This window comes from Netta rufina (assembly GCF_964035555.1).
Source record: "Netta rufina genome assembly, chromosome: Z".
In the NCBI taxonomy this organism is placed as follows: Eukaryota; Metazoa; Chordata; class Aves; order Anseriformes; family Anatidae; genus Netta; species Netta rufina.
Window position 1 is genome coordinate 46,161,084 of NC_140126.1, and position 25,689 is coordinate 46,186,772.

Sequence of the window (25,689 nt, forward strand, 5' to 3'; positions counted from 1 at the left end):
ATATCACTCAATTAATAATAATAATAATAATAATAATAATAATAATAATAATAATAATTACATCTCTTACAAGAAGGTTCAGCAAAACCATGAATATTCATTGTGTTAGCCAAGTAAAGAACATGATACGTATTTGTGTCACAAGCAAAACAGTGGCAACATGGGAAATTTCATTGAATTTAGTGGATTGCTGAAAAACATAAACTTTTAATTACTGATTTGTGTATTGCAAAGCAAAGAAGGCATAAACAATTGAATGGGCAGGCAAACACCTTTTCTGCCTTTTTTCCAGGCTCAATTTCAGCCCAGCACTTCTCCTCCACTCTTCTTGGTGTTTGTCCCTCTGTTTTTATTGCAGGTTGCACTCAGTTCCAGACCATGGGTGAGGCTTTGGGCAGCAGGTGTTTGGAGATGGTTTCTCTCTTCCACCCCTTGTTATTTGTTTAATGTTTTCTCTCACTCTTCTTTCCTTCTTAAGCATTTTCTGTACCCCAGCCCTCAGGGCTGTCACTACTCCAGAGTAGTACTCCAGAGCCAAAACTGCCCATTGTCACTTGCCCTGGTATGGATCACCTACAGGAACAGTTCCTTAGAGGTGTGACTGCTCTGACATAGGTCTTCCGTGGGCAGCAGTCCTTCAAGGGTGCCTCCTAGGGCTTGGAGTACTGCCTTCCAGGAGTGCATCACAGCTGTGTCTCCAGCTATGTCCCCTATTAGTTGTCTCCTTGATTTCATTTTTCCAAACTCCAAACCTGTGAGGGATGAGGCCATCCCTGCAGTACCCTGCTGCCCTGCATGCCTTTTATGCTCAGTACAATTGATAAAAAGGAAAAGGAATTCCCATTCAATATATATTTATATATTAAGTGTTTAAGAATGTTATTTTCTTTTTTTTTCCTTTTTTTTTTTTTTTTTTTTTCCATAGATATCAATGAATGCAAGGTATTCCCTGGAATGTGTATGAATGGTAAATGCAGGAATACAATTGGAAGTTTCAAATGTAGATGTAACAGTGGGTTTGCTTTAGATATGGAGGAAAGAAACTGTACAGGTAAGTCTTTAATTTTCCCCAATTCTTAAAGGAACTTGTGATGGCTGCATAGCTTGGTGATCTGGAAGCTCAAAGTAATTCATTTTCTTCAATTTCTAAGAGCATAATCTATGTACAGAGTAGTCAACAGTTTTGTTTCCCTTTCAGGAAGTGATTCTCTATTAAATTTAACATTCTTCTGTTAAATAGACATTAGGAATCTGTTAAATTGGTGTTAAAGGTGCTCAAGTCATGCTCTGTCAGTACAATCTGAAAAATCTGAAAGAATTACCAGTGAAGTTAATTTCTACTTCTTAGCATACAGATTAACTCAATTTATAGTCTTTACTCTGTAATAAAACATCCACTGTGTGGATGAACTGAGGGACTCCACTACAAATTAATTTTCATTTAGATTTTATAGCCAAGCGCTCACAGAGGCACCCTTGCAATTCTGACATCAGTGCTTTAACACAAGAAGAGGCGTGCATTTAATTTAAAGTTTATTTACTGCCTGGAAAGACTAAAATAGAAGATAAGTGTGATAGTTTCCTCATTATGAGAACCTGGATGCCTGCATTGTGGGTGGCTCTGAGCTGAAAATGAAGGAGGTTTTGTTTTACCACACAGGAGTCCGTGAGTGAGTCTGACCAATACAAAGTGTGGGTGGTAAGGCATGTTAACTGAGGTTGGTCTGGATGTTAATGTTGCCCTAACTGGTGATTTCCTTGTTTTTATAGTGATTGCATTGATGAGAAATGCATTTAACTAACTTTATTTCTAAACTAACAAGAATAGTTCAGAAAACTTCTCCCTATGAAAGCGTGTTTGGGTTCTGTTTTTCATTGAAACTTTGTCCTGGTGAAAATGTTCCACAGAAAAGCCACAGAGACCCAGGTTTTATTAAATAGAAGACATTTTCTTATTTTAAATTAGCAACAAAATGTTTTATGAAGCCTGTAGAAAGCCAAGCATTCAGTGACATCCCAGGTCCACCATATGAATTACCATCCCACACCTCCACACATATGTGCATGAGAACAGAACTATCCTCTCCCATTAGAAACCTGGCCATTTGGAGCAACAAGAGGCAGAAGAGATTCTTTCATGTTGTAAAAAAAAGAACTGTTTAAAATCCTATTTTTTTTTTGTTCGTTCTTGCAGTTTCTTCAGCTAAGCTTGCACTAGCTTTGTTTTCCTGAGCCACTTTAAGAAATAGTTCACTGTCCAGCTCACCACCTTACCGCAGACATGTCGATGCCTTTCTCTGTTCTTTTATTCCTTGCTCCCCAGACTTCTCAGATGACTGCCCTAATTCTATGCCTTATCCTCTTGGTCTATTGTCTTTATTGTTTCAAATAATCTGTTATTTTTTATTCCCTGTGAATCCTTCATGTTTTCTTAACATGTAAAAAAAAAAAAAAAAAAAAAGAATTATGAATTACTAGAGAATTGTCTTCATAAAAAGCAATTTAATATCAATGGCACTGTATTCATGGAGTCAAACGGTACCTCTATAATAATAACTCAGAATATATTACAGTAGTGTCCTTAGAAATACACTTTAACATAGTTTAATCTATGGCTGAGAGCTCTAAAGGTATTGCATTATGAATCTTCCACAAACTTTTTCACACAATCTTTTAAATATTAAAATCAATTGCATTTCTCTATCAATGAATGTACTATATATAATTTCTGTAGAATTCATTTATAATGTCCAAGTTAACTTCTGTGAAAGCAAGAATCACCTTAAACTCTTTTTGACTTTTGTACATTTCCATTTACTGTAAAACAGACATTGATGAGTGCCGGATCTCCCCAGACTTATGTGGAAGTGGTACTTGTGTCAACACTCCTGGAAGCTTTGAGTGCGAGTGCTTTGATGGTTATGAAAGTGGGTTTATGATGATGAAGAACTGTATGGGTAAGTGTTACCAGGATGAGCTGGAGACATTCCATTTGCTGTACTCTGTACTATTCTAGCACTACTCCACTGAATACTTCGTACACATAATATGACTTCTTGAAAAAATGACCAGTGTCCAATATATAGGACAGATAACTGACTTGTGTATGTAGCTTTGCTTGTTCTTTTTGCTGATTACATTCACACATTTCTGTATAGCTAATTCAGATTGTCAGCAACTATTTATATAGTTTAACAGCGACTCATGAGGTATTGAAATATTTAATGCATCGAAGAACAGGAGGCTGAAGTTTCAAGGGTAATGTGATTTGTGTTTCTTTGATTCTTTTAGGACTTAAGAAATTCTGAGACAATTTAGTGTAAAAAAGTCTCACATATTTCTAAATTGTTTAAATCATAAGAATAGATACTGAGACACCAAAAGTTACTAGCCACCTAGAAATTCTGTGATTATAGAGTACTTCTGCAAACACCATGGAAATGGAAAGTCTGAAATTTGTATCTTGGTAGGATACACGTAACCCTATTTTAGATTTCACAGAATTTCACAGAATTTCACAGAATTTCTAGGTTGGAAGAGACCTCAAGATCATCGAGTCCAACCTCTGACCTAACACTAACAGTCCCCACTAAACCATAGCCCTAAGCTCTACATCTAAACATCTTTTAAAGACTTCCAGGGATGGTGACTCCACCACTTCCCTGGGCAGCCCGTTCCAATGTCTAACAACCCTTTCGGTAAAGAAGTTCTTCCTAACATCCAACCTAAAACTCCCCTGGCACAACTTTAGCCCATTCCCCCTCATCCTGTCACCAGGCACGTGGGAGAATAGACCAACCCCCACCTCACTACAGCCTCCTTTAATGTATCTGTAAAGAGCAATAAGGTCGCCCCTGAGCCTCCTTTTCTCCAGGCTGAACAAGCCCAGCTCCCTCAGCCACTCCTCGTAGGACTTGTTCTCCAGGCCCCTCACCAGCTTTGTCGCCCTTCTCTGGACCCGCTCAAGCACCTCGATGTCCTTCTTGTAGCGAGGGGCCCAAAACTGAACACAGTACTCGAGGTGCAGCCTCACCAGAGCCGAGTACAGGGGCACGATCACCTCCCTAGCCCTGCTGGTCACACTGTTTCTTATGCAAGCCAGGATGCCGTTGGCCTTCTTGGCCACCTGAGCACACTGCTGGCTCATATTCAGCCGACTATCCACCATCACTCCCAGGTCCTTCTCTGCCTGGCAGCTCTCCAACCACTCATCTCCCAGCCTATAGCTCTGCTTGGGGTTATTGCGCCCCAGGTGCAGGACCTGGCACTTGGCCTTGTTAAACTTCATGCAGTTGACCTCAGCCCATCGGTGCAGCCTATCCAGATCCTCCTGCAGAGCTTTCCTACCCTCAAGCAGATCGACACACGCGCATAGCTTGGTGTCATCTGCAAACTTACTGAGGGTGCACTCAATGCCCTCGTCTAGATCATCGATGAAGATATTAAAGAGGACCGGCCCCAGCACCGAGCCCTGGGGGACGCCACTAGTGACTAGCCTCCAACTGGACTTGACTCCATTTACCACGACTCTTTGGGCCCAGCTATCCAGCCAGTTTCTAACCCAACGAAGCGTGCGCCAGTCCAAGCCAAGAGCAGCCAGTTTCTTGAGGAGAATGCTGTGGGAAACGGTGTCGAAAGCCTTGCTGAAGTCAAGGTAGACCACATCCACAGCCTTTCCCTCATCCACCAAGTATGTCACTTTGTCATAGGAGGAGATCAGGTTCGTCAAGCAGGATCTGCCTTTCATAAACCCATGCTGACTGGGCCTGATCGCCTGCTTGCCCTGCAAGTGCTGCGTGATGACTCTCAAGAGGATCTGCTCCATGAGCTTCCCTGGTCGCCAGTCAACTGGGACCTCCCCAGATAGCCAGGACTGCTGATAAATGATGGATAGTGGCTTGGCCAGCTCCTTTGCCAGTTCTCTCAGTACCCTTGGGTGGATCCCATCCAGCCCCATCGACTTGTGCACATCCAAGTGCCATACCAGGTCACCAACCAGTTCTTCGTGGATAGTGAGGGCCACATCCTGCTCCCCATCCCCTTCCACCAGCTCAGGGTACTGAGTATCCAGAGAACAACCAGTATTGCCGCTAAAGACTGAGGCGAAGAAGGCATTAAGCACCTCCACCTTTTCCTCATCTCTTGTAACTAAGTTTCCCCCCGCATCCAGTAAAGGATGGAGATTCTCCTTAGTCCTCCTTTTTGTGTTGATGTATTTATAAAAATGTTTTTTGTTATCTTTAACGGCAGTAGCCAGACTGAGCTCCAGATGAGCTTTGGCCTTCCTAATTTTGTCCCTGCACAGCCTCGCAACATCCTTTTAGTCCTCCCTAGTGGCCTGCCCACTTTTCCAAAGATTAAAAACCCTCTTTTTTCTCCTAAGCTCAAGCCACAATTCTCTGTTGAGCCAGGCTGGTCTTCTTCCCCGCCAGCTCGTCTTTGGGCACGTGGGGACAGACCGTTCCAGCGCCATTAAGATTTCCCTCTTGAAGAGCGCCCAGCTCTCCTGGACTCCTCTGCCCTTCAGAACCGCCTCCCAAGGGACTCCACCAACTAGTGTCCTGAGCAGCTCAAAGTCAGCCCTCCAGAAGTCCAATACAGCGGTTTTACTGGTCCCCTTCCTGGCCTCGCCAAGAATAGTGAACTCCACCATTGCGTGGTCACTCTGCCCAAGACAGCTCCCGACAATCACATCCTCCACCAGTCCTTCTCTGTTTGTGAAGAGAAGGTCTAGCGGGGCACCACCCCTAGTAGGTTCACTAACCAGCTGCGTCAGGAAGCTATCTTCCACGCTCTCCAGAAACCTCCTAGACTGCTTTCTCTGGGTTGTGTTGTGCTTCCAGGATATGTCAGGGAAGTTGAAGTGCCCCACGAGTACAAGATGTTCCATTTTATTTTTTTTTTTTTACTAAATCCTAACTTTTTTAGTTCTGTTATGCAAATATGTCTTTGAAAGGGACAAATTGTTCAAGCTCTATTCAAAGGCTGATGAAACAGAATCACAGTCCCTCTCATTGAGTTTGGAGGACTTCTGGAGTTCATCCAGTCCAACCGGTGCTCAGTGCAGGATAAACTAGAGCCAGGACCATGAACAGTTCAATACTGGAAATCTCCAAGGACAGGTATTGCACAGCCTCTCTCAGAGACTTGTTCAAGTGCCAGAGCATCCTCCCACTAAAAATGTTCCTTTCCATGTTTAAATACAATTTCCTGTGCTTCGGTTTTGTACCCATTTGTCTCTCATTTTGTCACTGGACACCACTCAGAAGGTGACTTTTTTCTTTACCTTCCCCAGAAGATATATATACACATTGATAAGACCCCCTGAGCCTTCTTTTACCCATGCTGAACATTCACATGTTCACTCTCTAAGCTTTTCTTTGCATGTCAGAACCCCAGACATCTAAGTCTTCTCTATGATTTTAATGAGAATTTAACAAGTACATCCATGTACTGCAGAGCCCAGAACTGAATGTACCACTCCAGATGTAGTCTTATTGGTGTTGAGGGTGATGTTCACCCCCCTCCAGCCTGCTTGTGGTGCACTTTCTAATGCAGCCCAGGATGATGTTGACCTTCACTGCATGGGGCACATTTCTGCACCATGTTAAGTTTGTTCCCCAGGATCCCCGGGTCCTTTTCTGCAAACCTACTATCCAGTTGGTCAGTTCCCAGCCTGTGCTGTTGCATCTGTTTATTCCGCCCTGGGAGCATCACTATTTGTTGATGAGGGGTTCCAGTTTGCTTATTTCTTCAGCTTCGCAAGGTAGAATTGAATGGCAGCACAACCATCTGGTACATTAACCACTCTTTCTTCTGTCACCTGCCAACTTGCCAAGGGTGCATTCTGACCCATCATCTAGATCATTAAAGATGATTAACAGTATTTGTCCCATTATTGACCCCTGAGGTATACCACTAGCAACCAGTGTCTAGCTGGGCTTTGTGACACTGATCACAACCCTTTGAACCTGGCAGTTCAGCCAGTTTTAAGTCCACTCCACTGTGTCCTCATCTAGATCATATATTATCAGTTTGTCTGCTAGGGTCTTAGGGAAGACAGTGTCAAATGCCTTTCTAAAGTTAAAACGAAAAGCATTCACTGCTCGCTCATTCATTGATCTAGACATTTCATTGATGAACACTGTCAGGTTAGTTAGCTCTGACTTTCCCTTTGAATCTCTGCTAATCATACCCTTTCACTTCCATGTAATTCCTGTGTTTGAAAATGGCTTCCAGGATTCTTTGCTTTATCACCTTCCCAGAGACTGAAGTGAGGCTGAATGGTCTGGATCCTCCTTTTTGCCCTTTTTGAAGATAGGATTAATATTCACTTTCCTCCCATCCAGAAGATCGTCACCTAATTGCCATGCCCTTTCAAAGATGATCTGTAGTGACCTCACAGTGACACCGGTCGGCTCCCTTTGCACTCATGCATGCAAGTCTTGAGGTTCCATGGATCAGCACATGGCCCCATTGTTTAAATGTTCCTTGACGTCTCTGACTGAGGAGTGAGTCTTCCTGATTCCAGACTTTTCCACTGATTTTAGGCCTCAAATTCCTGAAAGCAAATGTTACCAGTAAAGATGTATGCAACGACAGTATTGAATATCTTGTCTTCTTCCAGGCATCCTAGGTTACCAGTTCCATTCAGCACTGGGCTCATATTTTCCCTCATCTTCTGTGTGCTGATGCTCTGCATGTGAAAGACTTTCTTGTTGCCCTTTACATCCCTTGCCAAGGTCAAATCCTGGTGGCATCCCTGCATACTCAAACAGTGCTTCAGTATGCCTCCTGGGTCGCCTATTTTTTTATGTATTTTGTGTATACGCTTTTGTGTATTTTATGCTTCATTTTTATGTTTGAGTTCTGTCAGGAGTATTCTGTGCTCCTTGATTGAACTCAAGTGCATGGTTCTGTGGCCTCCATGCAGGCTTCCTGTCACCTTTCCTTGGTTTCCTGTATATTATGATGCTTGAAAACAGAGTCATCAAAATATCATTGCCCAAATCACAGAAAAAGATAGTAAAGAAACTAAACTGTGGAAACCTTCAGGAGAGACGGACACTCTCTACAAATGCAGAGAAAGAATACTGTTTGGTTTCTGTAAGTCAGAGGCAAGGAAGCAAGATGTCAGGTAAATACACAGAGAGTGAGAAAATAAGAAGAGAAAGAAATGACTTCTTGAAGGCCTTTTGCAGAAACTAAGAAAAGGAAGGCATGCTGAATTAAAACGTTTTAGAGCTTTGAGAATTAGCCAAACAGGAGTCTATCAAAAGATAAATTGGATTCTATCATCAGCCAGTTTCTCTCGTTTTGTGAATAACCTGCAAAACCCTATGATGTCTTGGCTAATTTCTTAGGCGAATGAAGTCTACCTATTTGAATAAAATACTAGTCTACCTATTTGAATAAAAGTCTTTATTTCAAGGGTAGCTAGTCCTGCTTCCTGGGAGTCCAAAAGTGTGAGTGCTTCCTGCACCTTGAAGGTCCATTGTTCATATTTCTTTCCATATCTATAGTGTTAGCTGTTTTTTTCAGGTTCATGAGTCAAATATTCAGTTTTCCATTGTAAGTTGTAACATGTCTATTTCTCAGCCGCATATCCACATACACAGTAGTTATCAAGCTATCTATCCTTTTACTATCCTTTTAGTTAAAAATTTACATGCATGTCCCCATTAACTGTGATCCATGGACAACAATTTCAATGCATGCCTGAAATGGGTATCTGCTTAAATTTAGAAGGTAACTTTTTTTGAAAATTGCAACTGAATGTTAATACATTGCTCAAAATGATGACCATCCAAACAGATGCTATCTTTTCTTGTCTCATGTGTCTCTAAGAGCACTTAATTTTGAATGATACATTTATCTTATTTTCTTGAAAAAAAAGCCCAACTTATTTTAAAATTCAGTAACATAAAGGACTTTTGTTTTGCAGTGTTACATAGAATGAGGAAAGGAGGAACACTGCTTCAAATAAACCTTCTTTTTATTTGTGACCTCCAGATTTTGTCACTTCCAGGCACTGAGAATTGCTTTTCCCTTTGTTGCTCCTTAGTAATGATTTTATACTTTCTTTCCCTGGTTTATTTTCAGATATTGATGAATGTGAACGCAACCCTCTACTGTGTAGAGGTGGCACTTGTGTGAACACAGAAGGGAGTTTTCAGTGTGACTGTCCTGTGGGACATGAACTGTCACCATCACATGAGGAATGCATTGGTGAGTTTCAACTAAGGATAGCAGTCTTCTTCTCTCTATGAAGAGCAGTCATTTGTGCTATGAAAACTTTTTGTCACTGGCAAGGATGTTGCCTTAGGAATATCTCAAACAAATTCATGTTCCTTCTTTGAATAACTTCAAATAAAATAAGTACCTGCAAATTAAATCCTTATAGAAGATCCTGTAAAATTTCCAGTGCCCTCAGCACTTTTGGCTTCAAAGAGGAGTTTTTTAGCAGGCCTCTAAGAGTTATTAAGCAGCTCGAAGGACTGTACCACTCATGTTGGCCATTTTCAATTAAAAGGCATAAAAGCATGAAGTGAACCTTTTTCCTACAATCACAAAAAAAAAGTGTTTCTGTTCCACAGTGAAATGCAGTTCTCCTTTTTGCACATAATTCACTACTGAAGGGGTAAAAAAAAAAAAAAAAAAAAAAAAAAAAAGCCATAAATCATATTACATCTTTGTCTTCTGTGTTTGATGAATAGTCATTGCAAGAGTTGGCTTAAACCAGCAGATTGGAGTACCATGGACTTTCTGAGGGGTTCTGCTACAGTTAATATTCACAGAACAAAATGAAGAAAATAAACATTTGGTCACTGTTTCAGACATACTGTTTAGGGTCCATACCTTGAACAAGAATGAGCTAAGAGCCAGAAATTGAAAGTGTCTGAAATCCACTGGTTTAATATGTATTCCTTACCCCCTTTCTCTGACTAAGAAATAATTGATATAAATGATTATTTTCCAGATATAAATGAATGCTCACTAAGTGACAATCTCTGCAGAAATGGCAAATGTGTGAACATGATTGGAACATACCAGTGTTCCTGTAATTCTGGATACCAGGCTACTTCTGACCGACAAGGCTGCATAGGCAAGTGCTGTATGCCTTAACCCATGTATTTGTACTTAAGCGTGTATTGTTTCATATGACTTTGCCTCTATTTCATGCAGAGCCATCTTCTCATTTTCTGCTATCAAGTATATCATGACCTATTGTGGACATTTCACCTTAAGAGTATTAAGAAAGTGTAACACCGTTGCTGTACTGAACTCTGAAACATGCTTTGAGAAAATAAGACTCTTATGATGCTATGCCATTAAAATCATAAGCTTGAGTGTGAAACAATGAGAAAATATTGCTCCATTTCTTAGTTGAGAAAGAACAGCCCAAGCACATATAGTTTTTATTCTACTTACTGTATATGTTTCTAAAAATCCTACACTTTAGTAATACTGAACTATGTATTTGTCAGCACATAGGCAATGAGAGCAGAGGGTCTGAGATTTTTTTTTGTTGCTGCTTTTGCTTATTTTTTGCAATTACACAAATTTGTGCTGCATATCAAGTGTACATGAAACTTTAGTTTCTTAGGGCTTTTATTTCTTTTTCTTTCCACCTGTTGTCTTTTCCCCCTTTGTTAAGCCTGTATCTTTAATAATATATGTGAATATAAATAACTTAAAAGTAGTCGCTTGCTCCCATAGATGAAAATGCAGTTGAAAGAGGGAAGGAAGGCTGAACAAAATCTAAATAAAGGGAGTGTAGTGTGAGAATGAAAACTCAAGATCATCACCGGCAAACTGCTTCATCTCTTAAGTAAAATGACTTATCCTTATAAAAGTAGACTTACTGTAACTTATGTTGCTTCCCCAGATATTGATGAATGTATGATAATGAATGGAGGCTGCGACACCCACTGCACTAACTCCGAAGGCAGCTATGAATGTAGCTGCAGTGATGGTTATGCTCTAATGCCAGATGTCAGGACATGTGCAGGTAGTTTTTAATATCATTATGGGTTTTCATTAAAAATAGATTGAAAGTTCCAGCATGGTGCCTTTCAGCCAATCTAAATATGGTATTCTGTTAGCCAGTCTGTATCAGTGTGACAGAGTTATTTTCTCCTTTTATTTCAGATATTGATGAATGTGAAAACAATCCAGATATCTGTGATGGTGGGCAATGTACTAATATTCCAGGGGAGTATCGCTGTCTCTGTTATGATGGATTTATGGCGTCTATGGACATGAAAACTTGCATTGGTAAGTAGCTGTACAAACCAAAGGTAATGAAAGTCCAAAAATTGTACAACTCATGCTTTGGAGTCTTTGAAGGGATAATGAAGGCAGGTTATAGAACTATGTATGTAAATGTTAAAAAAAAAAAAAAAAAATCTACCGATCTGTCTTGCTACAGTATAAATGTCAAGAAGTGTAGCAGAAAATTTGAAAAGTCCATATGCATAAATAAACCCCTGTAATTTCAAAAATAGGATTGATATAGTTGTAATTGTAGGATTTGCCTAAAACTTCACTATAGAGAAGAAAATGTTTGGGTGCCCCAGCATTTTCTTCTGTCTCTTGTAAATGTTTTAGTTTATCCTCTCAACTACATTAATTTACTATGAGTGATTATGAAGGAAATCAAAATAAAAATACTTCTTCGAATTAAATACACCTGTTTAGATAGTTCTACTGTTTATACGAAACCCTAATATTTTACATTTAATGTTTTCTATATACTATACTTTAAGGTGGTTTGGGCTATATTAATAAAATTATATTTTGTGAACATCTGTCAAATAAACCTTTCATTACTCATTTTACACATGTGCACACTGAGTAGAAACTAATCGTATGTAGTGCTGAATAAACTGTCATAGAATCATAGAATATCTCTAGTTGGAATGAACAAGGATCATCAAGTCTAACTCATGACTGCACAGGACCACCCAAGAATCAAACCATATGTCTGAGAGCATTGTCCAAATGCTTCCTGAAATCTGGCAGGCTCAGTGCTGTGACCACTTCCTTGGGAAGCTTATTCCAGTGCCCAACCACCCTCTGGGTGCAGAACCTTTCCCTAACTCCCAGCCTGACCCTCCCCTGTCCCAGCTCCATGCTGTTCCCTCGGGTCCTGTCTCCGTCTCCAGAAAGCAGAGCTCAGCGCCTGCCCCTCCACACCCCTTGTGAAGAAGCTGCAGGCCGCCATGAAGTCTCCCGTCAGCATCCACCTCTCTAAGCTGAATAAGGGACCTCAGATAGTCCTCAGATGTCTTTCCCTCTAGACTCTTCACTATCTTTGTCACTCTCCTTTGAATGCTCCCTAAAAGTTTTATATTTTTCTTATATTGTGGTGCACACAACTGGACACAGAGCTCAAGGTGAGGACACACCAGCGTGGACACACCAGCAGTGCAGGACAATCTCTTCAGTCAACTGGCTAGCTATGCTGTGCTTGATGCATCTCAGAATACAGTTGGCCCATTTGGCTGTCAAGGCCCACTGTTAACTCATATTCTACTTGCCATTGACCAGAACCCCCACATACTCCTGGGCTGCTCTCCAGCTTCTCATCCCTCTGTATGTATAGCCAGGGCTGCCCCTTCCTGAGTGCAGAATCCAGCACTTGCTCTTGTTAAACTTCATGTGGGTTGGTGATGGCCCAGCTCTCTAATTTGTCAAGATCTCTCTGTAAGGCCTCTTCACCCCTGAGGAAGTCAAATGGCTCCTCTTTATGTGCTTCTGGTATTTTCACCTCAACAACAGTATTCCAAAAAGACAAAGTATGCTGTTAGGTGACACTTAGGTGTTAGTAATTTTTAAGTAACAATGAATTTATGTGCACTTACAGATGTAAATGAATGTGATTTGAATTCCAACATCTGTATGTTTGGGGAGTGTGAAAACACTAAAGGTTCATTCATTTGTCACTGCCAGCTAGGATATTCGGTCAAGAAAGGAACCACTGGATGCACAGGTAAAGCAAATTTCTGTCATATGTGTTACAGTGTGTAGATATCTTGATTGGCTTTCAGGTAAAATAAATGCACAAGTGTTCACACACACGTGAGAGAGTGTAATTTCTACCATTAGGTAGTAAATGTAGGAGTCTAACTATATTACATGTATCAGCATGTATCCAGGAGTTTGAAAAGGTTTGCTCTTTGACCAACATCAATGTGATATAAGAGACCTCATATGTAACTGCAGTTTTAAAGGCAAAACTTTTTTTGCTATAGACTGGAGGAATATCTAGTACCAAATAGAACCTGACTAGGTATGGCAGCATCTGTGGTAGAAGTATTTAATCTGTACCCATTTGTCATGCATACTCAAAGTATAAACTCATATATCAACTACAGCTGTAGAAATAGTTGTAGAAAGTTGTATATACAGCTGTAGAAATAGTTGTAGTTGTAGAAATGACCCAGGAGTCTAAGGTCAAAAGGGGAAAAAAATAGAATAAAAGAATGAAAATTTAAAAAAAAAATGGTGTAAGAAGGAAAGTATATGCCTTCCTTCTAAACCATGCTAAGAAATTTTAAAGAATCATAGTAATGCAGTTTCAAACTGTACAACTTCCTGTGCTAAATGGCATCTTTCTGCAGGGTGGTCTACTCTGTTAGGGGGAAGCTAAGGTCATCCAAAATGACTCTTCTCGGAAGGTTGATGGAATTCCTCCTGTAATTCCATGTTTAAGAATTTGTTTTATAGTTTCAAAAATCTAGGACAAGTCATTTCTATAACTGCAATGTGCCCACACAATCAAGGATGTCAACCCATTTTAGGCATATGAGCATACTTGTCTGTAAGACAGCTTTAATTTCACATCAAAAAGCAACTATAGGAAATCAAACTAATTTTACCATGTTTACTAACAAAGAACAAATGAAAAGTATATGAAATGAATATATAATGAATAACAAATGAAAATATAATGAAAGTACAATTGAAAATGCAAGTATCACTATTATTAATTTATAAAATAATGTCACTTGCTTGAATATGGTTTTGCTTGCTTGAATATAGCATATGGTTTTGAACTTTTTGGTTTTTTAAAGGATTGCAAAACTATGCAATGGAAATGAGTAAAATCCAAGGGAAACATCACTTGTAATATTCTGGTTCTCCTGATGTAAATACTAACAGTTTATTTTGTGCTTCTAGATGTGGATGAGTGTGAAATTGGTGCTCACAACTGTGACATGCATGCCTCATGTGTCAATGTACCAGGAAGTTTTAAATGTAGTTGCAGAGAGGGATGGGTTGGGAATGGCATTAAATGTATTGGTAAGTATATAGAAAAATGAAGGTTTTTTGTCTCTCTTTTTTTTTTTTCTTTTTCCTTTTTTCCCTTTTTCCATTTTTTTTTTCTTTTTTTAACAAAACATGCAATATGACTGTGATTACTCCATTAGAAACAAAAGTATTATTCATCTATTTGCTGCACTCTGTGGATAGATGAGTATACAAGATTCTTATGTTTGGGGAGTTCGCTTTTTTTTTTAAAAAAAAAAAAAAAAAAAAGGTTTTGTTTCAAGAGCCTCTCTGTGTAACATCCTACTGTGTTTAATACGTATTTTGCAAAGTTTATATACAACAGCTAGAATGGGCAAAATACAAAATTCAGTCAAAAATAAGGTGGAGTTTGTTTTGAGATTTCCTGCCATTAAGATATTATTTCTGTTACTTAATACCATTTTTCTGGAAAAAAAAAAATCCTGTAGTATTTCTAGTTAATAGGCCTAATATAAAGCAGGTTGGACCTGAAGTATGGGAAACTTGATTCTACATTTGCTGGGCTGCTACAGTCACATTATGTCTCCTTGCCTTTGTTTTTAACTTTGGTGTGTAAAAGAGATTGTAATATTTACCTATTTTGCATAACATTTTGGGACCTGTGGAAGACAAGATTCACTTAAAAATTAGGCTTTATTGGTATAATATATGAAAGAAAAAGTACCTGTATTATGAGATTTTACTACAAGCCAGATTTTGTAAGATTTTAAAGCTATTTTAAAGCTATGCTAAATAAGACATCCTATTTTATGGTAAGATATGTTGTTACATGTTGTTAAGATAGCTCCTGGGTACAGAATGTTCTTCCAGGAGTCCCTTATACAGATGTCTGCTGATGGGCAAGGCAGAGTATGGAAAGGACCATCAGGTACCACATATCATGTGTCACAGTGCGGCACCTGATACTAACTTACATCATGCACTCAGATGGCCATTTCCATCAAGTCAAGTTGCAATTGCCATTTAGCGGCAGGAGAGTCTTCTGTTTTTGTTGTTGGTTTGGTTTGATTTGGTTTGGCTTGTGTTATTTTTAAATCCAAATTGGCATCCAAGTTAGTAGTAAAGCTTGCATTGATTTTCATAGCATTAGGTTGGTTTTGTGTTCTGTTCATTGAGAAGGCTCATCAGATGCGTGTTAGATTTTCACCTCACCATATCTCTTTGTTCTGTTATTTTCAACACACTTTAATTCCAAGTTCTTTATCAGGATATTAACATTTAAGTAATGATGTCAACATTTACTCCAATGAATCAGCTGAATTCCATCCATTGTGTGGATGTTGTATGCTTGTTTAGTCTGACAGTTAATTGCAAGCAAAGTACACTAACTGCTGTATTACTGCTTATGCTCTTTTGTCCCTGATGTGTAGATCTTGATGAATGCTCCAATGGGACACACCAGTGCAGCGTGAATGCTCAGTGTGTAAATACCCCAGGGTCATACCGCTGCGCATGTGCAGAGGGATTCACAGGGGATGGATTTACTTGTTCTGGTAAGAAGTTTCTGTGAAAGCTGATTTGCCACTACTGGTTTCTGCTTCATGGGAACGCTGCAAAATTAGACCCAAGCCCAAAGTGCAAGAGAATAAATATAAAAATGTCTATTAAGACCCATCTCCTGAACAAATGTTAACAAAGGCAGTTGACCCTTCGATTTGCATGCCAAACTGGATGCAGTGAGAACAGTTGTTGTGTGAAACTCCTGTGTACTCTTTTCTCCTTTTCCTTTTGCTCTTTTTTGAATGTGAATGTGCAGTTTCAAGAGGACAAGGATTCAGCTGTCGTTGACCCTGCTCTGTTGACTGGGTCTGTCTCTGACAGGGAAGAGATATTTCATTTTGCCCTCACTAGGGGAAAGAGGACTGAATTGGATGTAATCATTAATGATTAAATCATTATTTTTAATGATTTTCTTTTAAATAAAAACAAGTTGCAATTGAAAAATGTTGCCCATTATCTCTGCATTTAAGTTTTTTTGAACATCATTTACCACACAGAAAGTGTTTCAAAATCACTCGAAGTATAAGAGATTGTATAAAGTGTAAGGATTTTATATAAGACATAAATTTATGAGCATTGAGTTGCTGTGTTTTCTATCACTTACGGAGTGGAAATGCAACAGCGTCTCTGCTCTACAGTTCTTATTTGTTCTGTATGAGGTCAGCAGTTTTTAAGGTTTGAAGGAATGCATCATAAGAGTAGTAAAATAAAGAAAGTAATGTGAACACATTCAGTATTAGCTAACTAACCAAAATCAATTTACACCTTAAATATTATTAAAACTTAATATAACAATCAGTCAGAAGACTTATTACTATTAGTTTTTGATCTCAGAAGTAGGATCTTAATATTTTGTTTATTGATGTGTGTTTCAAGTTTGTGGCTAATGAACATGAATTTTAATCCCTATTGTTTATGCTTCACATTTGTAAATATAAAATTTAATTTAATTCACAATTTTGCTCTTTTTTAGAGCTATCAAAAATCTTAGAAAAATGAAAATGAGCCATGTTTTTTGAAAGGACCGATGCTCAAAGTAACACTTACAAAGAATGTTTCATGTCAGACTAACAGAGCAATATCATAGAATCACAGAATCATCTAGGTTGGAAGAAACTGCCAAGATCATCTAGTCCAACCTCTGACCTAACACTAACAAGTCCTCCACTAAACCACTAGACCATATCACTAAGCTCTACATCTAAAGGTCTTTTAAAGACATCGAGGGAAGGTAACTCAACCACTTCCCTGGGCAGCCTATTCCAATGCCTCACAACCCTCTCGGTAAAGCAGTTCTTCCTAATATCGAACCTAAACCTCCCCTGGTGCATTGTTAGCCCATTCCCTCTCATCCTGTCACCAGGCACATGGGAGAATAGACCAACCCCCACCTCGCTACAGCCTCCTTTAAGGTACTTACAGAGAGTGATAAGGTCGCCCCAGAGCCTCCTTTTCTCCAGGCTGAACAATCCGAGCTCCCTCAGCCCTTCCTCTTAAGACTTGTTCTCCAGAGCCCTCACCAGCTTTGTTGCCATTCTCTGGACTCACTTGAGCACCTCGATGTCCTTCTTGTAGTGAGGCTAAAAAAAAAAAGCTGAACACAGTACTTGAGGTGCAGCCTCACCAGAGCAGAGTACAATATATAACATAAATATATAATATATATTATTAATTATTAATATATATTATATACGTATATAACAGAAAAAAAAGCTTTGACTTTCTGAGCAAAGCATTCAATGAATTTATCAGACATAATATTACTGAAACTGAAAACCTTGCATTATTAAAACAAATAATTCTAATAATAATAATAATAATAATAATAATAATAATAATAATAATAATAATAGGTAAGAATCTTAGCAGGGTAGAAGGAGTCATTTTGGAAATGACATTAGATTTGCCTTTCTCCATTCTTTCAATTTGGTTCATCTTCAGGTGTAAACAATTTGTTTTATATCAATAAAACTCTGCAAATGGTAGGATAAAATTATTTGTATTTGGACATGTGGTTTCAAAGAAATTCCTGTCTCCCACAGATATCGATGAGTGTGCAGAAAATGTTAATCTGTGTGAAAACGGACAGTGTTTGAATGTCCCTGGTGCATACCGTTGTGAGTGTGAGATGGGATTCACTCCCTCCTCGGACAGCAAGTCATGCCAAGGTAAGCTACCAGTACTTCAAGTTCATTTTCTGAGTTTGGATTGGCTGCCATAAAGCAAACAACGAGAATTTCTGGAAGTACCTCAACCTGGAAGCAGAATACGTAACACATGCTTCACATATAAAACTAATTTATTCAACTAAGGATTATTTTGCAGTCTTAATTATGTTGAAGGTAGCTTTCATCTCTTTATGAAGTTTTCCTGGCTGTGGCCCAGAAATCTCAGCAGTTTGGCTTGGAAATTTTGTGTTGGTGTTTTTTTTTGTTACTATTTCTCTTAGTCTTGTCACTAGTGAATAGTGTGTGGAAAAAACCTGCATTCATCTCTATTTTATTTAATGTGCTTACATAGGAAATATAAACTGTATTGAGTGACCTCATTTTTAATAAACCATATTTGACAACTTTGTAATAATCCTTGAAGTGTGTCCTGAAGATTTTTTTATCATCATCCTTTCACTCTGTGTATTGTAGATCATCTGAAGTAGAGAAGAAATGATTCTCTCTCTAATCCAATGGAGCTTCTGTTCCTTGCTGTATTCTTACACCCTTTTTCAGTTTAACATGAAAACCGTGTATTACATAAATTCTTTTTAATTAATGTTCCAAAGCATTTTACTTTAGTGGCATGTTCACATATTCATGTGCACATGTATGAGTCAGACTTCAGGCTTGTGAAAAATTATCTAAGAAGTGTTCTGGTCAGAGCTATTGTAATTACTGAATATTATCAGTTGTTTAACTTAGCAAATTTCTCAGTGCAACTCAGTTAGCCATTTTATAATCGTGCCAATGTTCCAATGTTCAAAAATAAATAAATAAATAAATAAATAAATCAGCCAATTGATATATTGATAAACAAAATATTCTAGAAATTTCTCTAATTCTAGAGACAGTAAGTCATGCAATTTTGGCTTTTCAGTGGGTCCACAATAATGTGCTGAAAAACAAATTGAAGAATTTTGGACAAAAAACTTGGTATATTATTGTGATTCCAAAAGAAGTGACTCTTTGGCTGATTTCTGCCATCAAGGGATAAAATCTAAAGCCTGTATTTAGTGCGGTAATTGCAATATTTCACCTGATTTCTAAAAAAACCCCTTGACATATTAGTATATTAGCTTCTCAATGATACACTCTTTTCCACAACTTTATAAAGCTTATCTTAACACAGATTATCTTTCTGACCCAATTCAGAGGTCATTTCATGGCTATAGTCCAATTTAGAAAACTTGCTTTAATTTCCAGTTTAAATTAACTGAGAACCACTGGATACTAGGCATTTATCTTAAATTTTTCATCCAAAAACTTAACCCAATCCCCATCATTCCAAAGTTACCCTTTCGCATACATTACTATAAAGAGGCATTACATCACTACTCAAGCTTCGACTAAAGCAAGCAAGCCAAGTTCACCACAGATCTTTCATTCACTCCTGAACTGTGTTCAGGATTCCAAGTGAAAATTTAGCTGTGCTTAGTAAAACGGTATCAATGCTGTCTGCTTTCCTGTCTCTGCTAAAAATAGCTCACTAGAGCTGCATTCACCTTTTGCACAGATGCTTTATTTTAGAAATTTAGGAATCTTGCTATTGGACAGTACCTGCCAATTTTTTTCATCTTTTATTAATTTTCTTCCACTCAGAAGTTGTATGTGTCTTCATTCGCACTTTGCAATACAACACACTATTATAACATTAATATGGTAACAGTATCTAATTTTCTTTTCTTAATATATTCCTTCAGATATTGATGAATGCTCCTTCCAAAATATATGTGTGTTTGGTACCTGCAATAATCTACCAGGAATGTTTCACTGCATCTGTGATGATGGCTATGAACTAGATAGAACCGGAGGAAACTGTACAGGTATATTTCTTCTTTTCAGAAATATGTCAAGGCTAAATAAATACCCTTTTAATTGCAGTGGGTTGTTTGAAACAGGAGTTCACAACATGTATTTTATTCTCTAGCAGCTATACAAGCACATTCTTTTTCCACCAAATAAGGAGTTTTTAGGATTGTATGCTTTTGATTTAGTTTAAGAATTAAATTTAAAAAATGCTTTTTATATATGCAGCTGCATGATGGTTATTCTTAAGTGTTTGATGAATTATTAGCAGCTCTTTGCTTCAATTTCAGGTAGAAATAACTGGTATTTGAAAATTTCTTGCCTGTTTTGCTTTAAAATGTAAAATGATTCCTCTTTTCCATCAAGTGAATGGATTTATAAATATAGCCTTCCTATTTCAGATATTGATGAATGTGCTGATCCCATTAACTGTGTTAATGGTCTCTGTGTAAATACTCCTGGGAGGTATGAATGTAATTGCCCTCCAGATTTCCAGCTGAATCCTACCGGGGTGGGTTGTGTGGGTAAGTAAAAGCTACTTAAAGTATCACCGTAGAAATCAAATGAATAATCATGTTAGATGGATACTAGATATATCAAACATGGGTAGTTTTGGTCTCTCTTCGAAGGCAGCGTGCCTGTTTTGATGCACTTGAGGGTAGCAAGATACAAAAATTATCATTCACTTGCTGATCCTGCTGTATAGTTTTCTAGAGCTTATTAGTTCTTGTAAATGACTGATGGTGTTTATAAAGTCTTTAAAATACACTTTTTAAAAATTTGTTCAAACATATATTATTTGTATTTCCATTTTCCTCAAAGTTGCCAGTTCTTTGTTTAAGTCTAAACTGGAATTAAAACTGCTTATGGTGCCCATTTAACTAATAACAAACTCAAAAGCACATTTCACTGTAGTTTAATTCTCTCTGGCATAATCATCTCTGGCTTATACTGACATAAATGGAATTTTCATTGTATCTTCTACTTTCATTACATTTTTCCACTTGGTATAAGACTGTCATGTGATTACAATATATAAGAGCAATCAGTCTAGGGAAGTTTTTGGGAAAGTAGTGTTGAAAGAAGTTCAGCTCTAAAGATTTGTGTGGGATCCTGGGAAAGCCTTTTAGTTTTTTGTTTGGAGACCAGCCTTTTTATTTTAATACTTGGGGAAGACTCAGACTTGCACAAATTGAGAAGTAGAAATCTGCCCATTTTCTAAATACTGGCAATACTACTATAGTGTGGTAATAAATAATTATATTCTAAACAAATCATTTCTATAGAAATGCATATTTCCTTCAGAACACATTTTATTGCTCATTTTTTCCATGTGTCTCTCTTTTCTGTGTACATTCTCTCTAGCAACTGTAGAGTCCCAAGTGAGAGTCCAAGTCCTCCCTCTCAGAAGAAAAAAAAATTTAATAAGAAAGTGAAAGAAAAACTGTTTGACCCTACTTTATTTCTGTCTTGAGGAAGTACTACTAGGCCTCTCTCATACTTAAACACTTTTCCTTTCCCCTGTGTAAGAAATATTTTTAGTTCCTCAGTGACTGCCTGCACAGAAAAGAGAAGTTCCTGAGGTTTAGACTGCTGGACAAATGTGTTTTTTGTTTGTTTGTTTTTTTTTGTTTTAACCTCAGTTTCAGAGATTGGCAGAACTGTAATCCTCTTGTCTATATGGCAGGAACTGTAACTCTCAGATGCACAATTTACATCTCTATATAGCCTGATTTCATGATGAAGTGCAAAAAACATTCACTGAACATTCAGCTTTTGTTTTTAATAGGAGTGTGCAAAGCCTCTGCTTCTCATGAAATATCATCAGATTAAGATAACAACTAAGTCCTGTTCCATGAATGAAATGGCACTTCAATGCCCTTTTTTTAGAAGCCCTTTAAGAGATGGGGGCATCAAGTGCAAATAAAGGCATCTTAGTTATACATTATACGATTTTAAACGTTGTTAGGTTTTGATCTGTTTCCTTTCAACAGCAGCATTTATAATATTTCTAGAGGATTAAATGAGTTAACATGGGCAAAGGAAACACCAAGACAATTGCCATTCCAATGCAGCTATACTAATTCTGTTTTAAGAGGTGTTATACTTTGGATATGTCTACCATACTGACTTATGCAGGCCAAAGAGGGAAGAATTAAAGTTCATTTTGCTTGTGATCTGTTATAGTCTCAGGACTGCAATTCCAAACTGCAGCTTCAGTGACAGTGAAGTTTGGGTCATTTGCAAATGTAAAGCCTTACCCAATTTTCACTCTAAGATTGTAGTCACTTGGGGAAAAACAAAACAGAACAACAACAACAAAAGACACAGGCTAGTAGACCTTACCAAGATAATGAAAGTTTCTTACTTCTGGAATTAAATGGTTGTGCCAAAAAATGTTCCAGAAACTTCTTGTCAAAGGACAGCACTTCTGGTTCTCTTCAATAGCAACTATCTCTTGCACGCTTGAGCAAAAAGTGGAATTTTAATTCCAATTCCTCTCAGAAGGAACAGAAATATTATCCTTGGCAAAGAAGAACATGGTGCCTTGTCAAGACAGTTCATGTGAGTAGTAAACCGAAACCTAAAACCCTTTACGGACTCAGTATTGATACTCTGCTAGAGAATTCCACACTCTGCCTTCCTTCCAAGGACTATTATCTCCTATTGCTTGTAATGGACCTGAGGTCTTTAGCCGAAGTCATTTTCCAAAAAGCTCTTTTTTTTCCACTTTTCTCAAGAACCATGAAGCCAAATCTCAGCTTCACTTAAAAAGGCAGATGTCTCCCACTGTCACAATTGGAGAGGAGCATGCAGTTCCTCTGAGAACACGAGGAAATAGGTATTCTGAGAATATCTGTGTTAGGGTTGTTTCAGCTCAAGTCCATAAAGAGAACAACAGGATATGCCCTTTTTTAATTTTTTGGGAAGGCTGTTTATATTACTTTGATCTAACTTAATATTATTTTGCAGCCATAACAAATTGTAAAGCTTGTATTTATTACTAGAATCTCTTAGTAAATAAAAAATATGTAATAAATTTAAAATAAATAATTTTTTTAAAAAAAGGACTTCCACTCAACATGGGCTGATCAGTGATATGTACCACAACTCAGGATAATTTAAAAAGTCATGTCATATCAAGATATTTGTTAAACCCTGGAGATTTTTAAAGGATGAACTACACATATTTATCATACTTGGTTCATCTCACTCCATGTAAAATGCTAAGAATGTAGTGTGTGGCACTTGCTACAAGTAGTAAATTAAAAATGTGGTATTTCTGGTCAAAATATTCATTTAGAAAACCATTCAAAAATTTATATACAAGTTTCTTAGTTATACTATTAACAGAAATAGTAAAAATGTAAAAAGACACTGTGGCCTTTATACAATGAATCTTTCTTCCAAGTTGTTTCTATGCTTCTTTAGTGGCATACTTTGATAGTAAGTTAATTCATAGCTGTGATCTTTAAAATTATAACACTAAACTTGAGGAAATTAATTTATTCTTATTTGACTGTAATAGGAAATACTGTCATAATTGACTATATTCTCATTCCTTGTATTTATGATTCACTGCTAGTTACTTGCCGTTTATACAGAACAAGGAGGTAGTATTGGCAGTAGAAAGAAAACTCAAAGTTGTACTTCTCTTAGCAGATTCATTACTCATTCTACCAATGCCAACTGTTGTCTACATCATGAAGTATCAGTTTGAGTGAACTAACGTTTTTTCCTCAAAGTTTCTGGAAGTTTAGATTATTTTCTTCAATGCTAATGATTTTTGGAGATTTTTTTTTTTCAAGTACAGCTCTTCCAGTGCAATGACAGATGGCACTTTTTTTCTGCAGTTCCATAGAGAAATAGGTGACTTCTAATTTCCACAAGAGAGTGGAATCCAGCCTAGTCAAACTCAGAAAATAGAGAAGAAATATTATCAGCAAACTGCAGCAAGGCTTCTAGATGTTTTCTGGACTGAAAACTGGGAATATTGTATGTTCTACATACACTACATACAACTGAGTGTTGTATGTATCTGGAAGATACTCAAACATTTAAAACCGTTCTCTGGGTTCTTAGGAGGCTGAAGCTACCCTTTCTCCATACTGTCTCTCTCAACATCAGTAACAGTGTACATGAATGTTTTCAGCTTGCCAGTGACTTTAAAAGAATGATGTTATCTGAATTCCGGCTTCTAGATATGGAACATTAAAATGAACGCCTACTGTTGCTTTGCCCAGATTGTTGTGTGCAGCTGTAGTCATATGTGCTTTATATGTAGATAATCGTGTTGGCAATTGCTACCTGAAGTATGGACCACGAGGGGATGGAAGCCTATCCTGCAATACTGAAATTGGAGTTGGAGTCAGTCGTTCCTCATGCTGCTGCTCTCTGGGAAAAGCTTGGGGAAACCCCTGTGAGACATGTCCGCCTGTAAACAGCAGTAAGAAAATGTTCTCATATTTTCCTCTCTCCCCTTATTATAAAATATACTACTGAGAAATAGAAAAAGTGTTTGCAATCTTTTACTGCATTAAGTTATCATTTTAAAAAATGATTTATTTTGAGAATCTGAACATATTGCATACATCTGTTTGCAATTTTTAATCAGCAGCTCCACATTGGTTAGGGTAATAAATGTGACTAAAGGTTAGAATTTAAAGTATGTCTTTAATTCGAAGAACTGTGTTGGTTCTCAAAGAGAATCTTGGTAACTGTTATATAACAATTTCTGTCACACTTAGGTACTTTCAAAACTGTTACCCAGTGATACTTACCAACTTTGTAGATATATGAAATAATGCAAAAGAAATACAAAGCAGCTTATTCTAAACAGTCTCATAATAGTGTGAATTACAATTTTAACATCTCTTCATCTATTGTATACTGGCATACAATATGAAGAACTAGAAAAAGCTAAAAGTGGAGGATGCATGTATACCTTATGCAGTCAGAAAATGAAGGAAACAGTTTTGTCCCTGCCTATAAGAATATCCAAGGTTATGGTAATGGTCAAAGCAGACTTGCTTTGTTTCCAGTAAGTAGTCCAAGGAAGGTAGAAGAATAATGACCGTAGGGAAAAAGAAGCATTAGAAACACATATGAAATGCTTTGTTTCTATTCTTAGCACTCATATAACTGACATGCTCTCTCTTGTTATACTTTACTTTAGCGGAATACAATACTCTCTGTCCAGGAGGAGAAGGATTCAGACCAAATCCCATCACTATTATTTTAGAAGGTGAGTTCATTGTAAATGACAATGAAATTTGGTAATAAAAAAAGTGCCATCTTTGGTGAGATAAATGCATGAACTGTATTTTGAAGAAGCCATTACATTTATTGCAAACCAAAAGTTAATATGAGTTGAACAACAGTGTGATGAAAAGGAGCATTGTAAAAGAACATTGAAGAAGTCCAACAACATTTCAGTAGGAAAATAAAATGATATCATACCTTTTGTGTGCCTCCTTACTTGAGCTGAACTTTGAAATTAGCCCTGAAGAATAAATCTTCTATGAAAATTATAGTTTATCAGTGGAAGGTATAAGTTTCAGGAAACATTCATTGGACAAAGAAACCAGTGAGCATGCAGGAATGGGGAATTGGATGCCAAATTCCTGTAAACAGTAACAGAAGCTGAATTCCAGGTGCTCATCAAGCTGAAACGTGCTCCAGAAAAACTAGTTATATAGGAGAGAATGAGCATCACATCCATGCTTTCATAAAGTGCATCCATGCTTTCATAAAGTTTCTAAATAAGCAACAAAAATCCATGTGACAGTTAAAAGCTACTAGTTGGTAAAATTTCAGGGGAGTACTTACAGTCTGATGTTTCTTTTCATTCTGG

At 37.7% G+C, this 25,689-nt stretch overlaps 1 protein-coding gene across 1 annotated transcript in view; it reads left to right on the forward strand.

Moving 5' to 3' along the window:
• Window positions 1-25,689, forward strand: part of FBN2 (fibrillin 2) — a gene marked incomplete at both ends in the record, with an annotated part of 194,580 nt that overhangs the window by 133,669 nt on the left and 35,222 nt on the right. Inside the window, 14 exons of the mRNA XM_084304737.1 lie at window positions 926-1,051; window positions 2,829-2,957; window positions 9,103-9,228; window positions 9,980-10,114; window positions 10,889-11,011; window positions 11,152-11,277; window positions 12,869-12,994; window positions 14,185-14,307; window positions 15,687-15,809; window positions 17,859-17,984; window positions 19,730-19,852; window positions 20,237-20,359; window positions 24,121-24,282; window positions 25,012-25,080. Coding sequence (XP_084160863.1) covers window positions 926-1,051; window positions 2,829-2,957; window positions 9,103-9,228; window positions 9,980-10,114; window positions 10,889-11,011; window positions 11,152-11,277; window positions 12,869-12,994; window positions 14,185-14,307; window positions 15,687-15,809; window positions 17,859-17,984; window positions 19,730-19,852; window positions 20,237-20,359; window positions 24,121-24,282; window positions 25,012-25,080 — 1,740 coding nt within the window. The remainder of the gene's footprint in view (window positions 1-925; window positions 1,052-2,828; window positions 2,958-9,102; window positions 9,229-9,979; window positions 10,115-10,888; window positions 11,012-11,151; window positions 11,278-12,868; window positions 12,995-14,184; window positions 14,308-15,686; window positions 15,810-17,858; window positions 17,985-19,729; window positions 19,853-20,236; window positions 20,360-24,120; window positions 24,283-25,011; window positions 25,081-25,689) is intronic.